This window comes from Etheostoma spectabile, chromosome 5 (assembly GCF_008692095.1).
Source record: "Etheostoma spectabile isolate EspeVRDwgs_2016 chromosome 5, UIUC_Espe_1.0, whole genome shotgun sequence".
In the NCBI taxonomy this organism is placed as follows: domain Eukaryota; kingdom Metazoa; phylum Chordata; class Actinopteri; order Perciformes; family Percidae; genus Etheostoma; species Etheostoma spectabile.
In genome coordinates, this window is record NC_045737.1 from 25,563,768 (window position 1) to 25,568,726 (window position 4,959).

At 41.9% G+C, this 4,959-nt stretch overlaps 1 protein-coding gene and 1 long non-coding RNA gene across 2 annotated transcripts in view; one reads left to right on the forward strand and one right to left on the reverse strand.

The window, feature by feature from the left end:
- The window catches only part of LOC116689904 (zinc finger MIZ domain-containing protein 2), a 25,503-nt gene that overhangs the window by 3,989 nt on the left and 16,555 nt on the right, over positions 1–4,959 (reverse strand). The window contains exons 19-20 of the mRNA XM_032516579.1: positions 3,428–3,600; positions 2,783–2,980 (exon numbers count right to left, since the gene is read on the reverse strand). Of these exons, the coding sequence (XP_032372470.1) occupies positions 2,783–2,980; positions 3,428–3,600 (371 nt within the window). The remainder of the gene's footprint in view (positions 1–2,782; positions 2,981–3,427; positions 3,601–4,959) is intronic.
- LOC116690008 (uncharacterized) overlaps positions 194–4,959 on the forward strand; it is an 18,377-nt gene continuing 13,611 nt past the window's right edge. Inside the window, exons 1-2 of the long non-coding RNA XR_004332131.1 lie at positions 194–204; positions 3,711–3,714. This is a non-coding gene — a long non-coding RNA (uncharacterized LOC116690008). The remainder of the gene's footprint in view (positions 205–3,710; positions 3,715–4,959) is intronic.

The following is a 4,959-nucleotide window of genomic DNA, read 5'->3' on the forward strand; positions in this document are numbered from 1 at the left end:
TTAGGATCATTGAGACCCCACGAGGTGAGATCTTGCATGGAGCCCCAGTCCGAGGGAGATTGTAAGTCATGTTTAACTTCTTCCATTTTCTAATTATGGCTCCAACAGTGGACCCTTTTTTCACCAAGCTGCTTGGCAACTTCCCCGTAGCCCTTTCTAGCCTTGTGGAGAATTTTGTCTCTAGTGTCTTTGGACAGATCTTTGGTCATGGCCATGTTAGTAGTTGGATTCTTACTGATTGTATGGGGTGGACAGATGTCTTTATGCAGCTACCGACCTCAAACAGGTGCATCTAATTTAGGATAATACATGGAGTGGAGGTGGACATTTTGAGGGCAGACAGGTCCTTGAGGGTCAGAACTGTAGCTGATAGACAGGTGTTCAAATACTTATTTGCTGCTGTATCATACAAATAAATAGTTAAAAAAATCCTACATTGTGATTTCTGGATTTTTTAGATTATGTTTCTCACAGTGGACATGCACCTACGATGACAATTTCAGACCCCTCCATGATTTCTAAGTTGGAGAACTTGCAACTTGTTCAAATACTTATTTTCCTCACTGTTCATTCGCATTACTCCGAATGCGAATGAACGAACTCCATAGGAGGAAATGTCATTCTTATGAGGCTCCTGTTTCAACGACAAGGTCAATATTGTCTTTCACTAACAACAAAACAATAAATTATCTGTGCATTTATATGAAACTAAGCTTTAGGAGCTTTCCATCTTTACTCTCCCTGCTCGACTATTTTTGACTTGCTAGATGGACGGCGCCCAGAAAAACAACAGCTACTGGGAGTTGTTGAACCTTTCTTTATAGCAAACTCTGTGAACACAAACAATGTTCTCAATGGTAGAGTTCATGTGTAGAGCCCCTGGTGATACTTTGTAGGGCGGCATGATTACGGCCAAAATGATAATCATGATTATTTTGATCAATATTGAGATAACATAATTATCACAATTATTTGTTGATTTTAACCAAAAACAAATGTTATAGTCACATAGGCTATTTATAACTACTTTCACATCCATGGTGTGCCACATTCTTCTTAAGCTGAAGTTGTATATTGTATATAGCTGCAACACATGTAAATGAAAATTATCTGAAATAAATAGCCTAGGATATATATATTTTTTTTATTATTTATAATAATCCATTCATCTTCATCCGCTTATCCGGTACTGGGTCGTGGGGGAAGCAGCTCAAGTAGGGAACATCAAACTTCCCTTTCCCGAGCCACATCCCATCCGACTGGGAAAACCCGAGGCATTCCCAGGTCAGGTTAGAGATATAATCTCTCCACCTAGTCATGGGTCTTCCCCGAGGCCTCCTCCCAGCTGGACGGGCCTGGCTTGCAGGCCCAGAACCACCCTCTGCTTCCCGGGTTTGGTCCGTCAAGGCCACTGACCTTTGTTACCACCCATGTGGCAGCGCACCCAACCCCAGCAGTTCCTCCCACAGGTGGTGGGCCCATGGGATGATTAATTATGATATAAAAAAAAAAGATAAGAAAAAAAGGAGTATCTCAGTGAAAGCTCCTTCACTTGTTTTCAACAATAACTGATTAAAAGAGCAAGGGAGAGAGGGGGAGCGCGATGGACGTACCCACAGAGTGATGGCTGACTCATTATGAATGGGTCCATCAAGCTCTGTCTCACACTATTTCATACAAACTGAAGTTAAATGCATTCAATAACTTCTGTGTTTTTCGCTGTGACCGTTGCAACAGCAGAGTTACCAACGGAAACAATGGTACAAATACAGGTTTGCCTCTCATACTTAACAATATACAGCTGTGTTAATAATAATTAAAACTGCGGACAAATGTCAGAAGTGTGGACCGCTCTGTCTCTGTTGCTGGGAGCCTTTTGTGAGTGAATGGGGGCGGGGCTGCGCAGAGAGTAAGAGGAGAGATCCAAACAAAGGCACGGCTTTAACCATATCAATATAAACAGCATTACTTTGTTTGTGGAGAGGCAGCGGATGCGAGAACATTAGGTTCACTGGTGTGACCTAGGAACAATGTTAGTAGAGCCCTGGGAGCTACCAGACGCTAACTAGCACCGGTCACTGCTGTTGTCTGAAAAACAACACAAACGGGACAAATTATTGCGTTTACTAGTAAACTGGTAAACCTTGTGACCGACGTATAACCGACTGCTATCTGTTGTGGAATTTTCTGTCCTCTGTGACTGTCTCCATCTAAAAACTAAGCTGCGCGGTGCAAGGAACAACTCTGACTGGCACATGATCAAACAGTGGTTTACGGAGCGGTGGATTGGCTTTCTATGAACAGAATGACGCATTTAAAATATTGCTTGATTACGCAAATTTAATCCTGGGAAGCCAAAATCGTGATTGTGATTAAAATTGTATTAATTGTGCAGCCCAAATACTTGGAGCAAAGTTTCATGATGTATTGAGCCTTCTTAGTGTTTTAAAAATAGTGATGTTGATGCTATCATAGTAGTGCACCTAGCACTCCCATTTAATAGACCAAAAAATAAAATACGGTAAAAGCATTTCCGTCCTAATTATACTTTTAAACAAAGGATTAACTCAGGTATATTTACAAAAAGACCCTGGGTTGCATTTTGGCAAGACCTACGCCTTAAGGACAGTACTTTAGTAAGTTTATTAAAACCTACAGGGGCAGAAACATTGAACATTCCTGAAGATGACATGACTAGAATAATTATTTTAGTTATTTTAGTTAACCTTGGTTACATAATTAAAAACTAGAAACTAAATATGAGCTACTGGTTTCAACTCACGTCCAGAGAAGGTTCAGGAACCTCCGCAGACCCCCCAAGGCCAAAGGAGCCGTCGCCTTGGAGGCGGGGGTTCTGGTTGCTACGCTGCATCATATGGTGGCCCGGCCCCATTTGGGAGTTGCCGTGGTGACCTTGTGACTGCTGCTGGGATAGAGGAGCACCATGTGAAGTGGAGTCCAGTCGTCCTGAGACTGACATCTGAGGAGAGGAAAGAAGGAAAAATGGATAATAGAAGGGAAGGTAGGTGAGAGAGGAAGGAAAGAAAGGAGAGGAGAAGAAAAACAGGAGAAAAGAGGGGAGAGCAAAAGAATCAAGGTAAAGAAAAATAAAAAGGAAGGAAAGAAGAAGGCAAGGAAGGGATAAAAGAAGGGAAATAGTGGAAGAGAAGAGGGAATATTTGGGTTCTTGGGTTAACTGAGTGAATGTTAATCTTCACAGCGCTGTGTCAGCACTGGAGAATGGTCTGGTTACATCGCCTATCTATTCTGGCTCTGGCCGGTTTGCTTGTTTTTTTTAACACTTTTTTTTTTTAAAGATAGCGAGAAGGGAGGGACATCCAGCTTGTGTCAAGGCCCGCAATCTACATCCTGACTAGTTCTTTACTAATAAAACATCAAGATGATGATGATGAAAATGCTACTGTACCTGTCCAGCCAGAGGGTGTGGGGGAGGTTTGTCGGGGGTGAGGAGGGCACTGGAAAGCTCAGACTGGTAGGAGAGAGGAGGAGGACCGGGGGAGGAGAAGTCCCCCCCAACCCCCGGAGTCCCAGGACCACTGAAGTCGGAGAAAGCAGCAGACTGACTGGGATAGGACGGAGCTGAGGAAGAGACACAAACACTCATCAATACATCCCATCACATACATTTAATAATTACATAGTAGTCACATTTCTTATATACATATACATAAATCTATCCAGGAGTGGAGCTGGGTAGGGATGTTTACTTGGTGGCCACACTTGGTATTGCAACTTCCATGTTCATACGTAGAGGGCTCTAAAACGGTAAATAAATGTTTCTAAACATCACAAACTCTCTGAATTAACTCTTTAATATCAGAATTTGAAAGACTAAAAGATCCCCAAAAAAATGTATTATTTTAATTATTTGTGGGGAGCCAACAGAAAGTTTCTCAGCCAGAGGAATTCTTGATTTACATGCTTTCAGCTGGCTTGGCTTGAGAATGACTCTACTGAGCATGGGTCCAAAAAACGTGTGAGGAAACCATTGGAGGCATTTTCTGAAAGGTCCCATGACATGGTGCTCTTTGGATGCTTTTATATAGACCTTAGTGGTCCCTGTCGGTACACAATCCGTCTTGCCTGCACGATCCGTTCTGCGCATGTGCAATTCGTTTGCGCACGCGCAGATAATAATCATGATACACTAGGATTTACCAGGGATTCACGGCACTGCACGATCTGTTCCACAGTAGCGGTCTGCTTTTAGCCTACACCGGAAAGCTAATTACGTTAGTTTAACTAACAGCTAATTTGGCTAACCGTTAGCAGAGAAAGCATGTAGAAGACCCTCAAATATAATATATATAAATTATATAACTAACAGTGTTATATATAATAGTTGTTAGGTCAGTTCTACTTGTGCTCATTTAAAATACAATCACTCAATACTTGTCTTTATTACTACTGTAAAGTCTTAATTAGCTGTACCCTGCTAAGAGAACTGTTAGCCTCCCCCAGGAAGCTGCCATTACTTTAGCTAACAGCTATTTTTTGCTAACCGCTAGCTGACAGCTTGAGTCAGCCTAAAAAACGTTACTCAAACTAAAAAGTGGGAAAAGCGGGCTACAGCTAAATTAAGACTTTACAGTTTTAATAAAGACAAGTATTAAGTGATTGTATTTTAAATGAGCACAAATGAAGTAGAACTGCCGTAACAGCTGTTACATATTTAAACGGTTATTTTCATTCATTCATTTTACATGCTGTCTCAGCTAGTGGTTACCCGAATTAGCTGTTAGCTAAACTAACGTTAGCTTTCCGGTGGAGGCAAACAGACTTTCTTTAACTGTCTATGCGAACAGATTGTGCAGTGTAGTAAATCCACATTCATCATGATATGATAGCTCAGTCCATAGGGAGTTGTGTTGGTAACCAGAGGGTTATTGGTTCAAGTCCCCGTACGGACCAAAGTATGGTGGTGGACTGGTAGCTGGA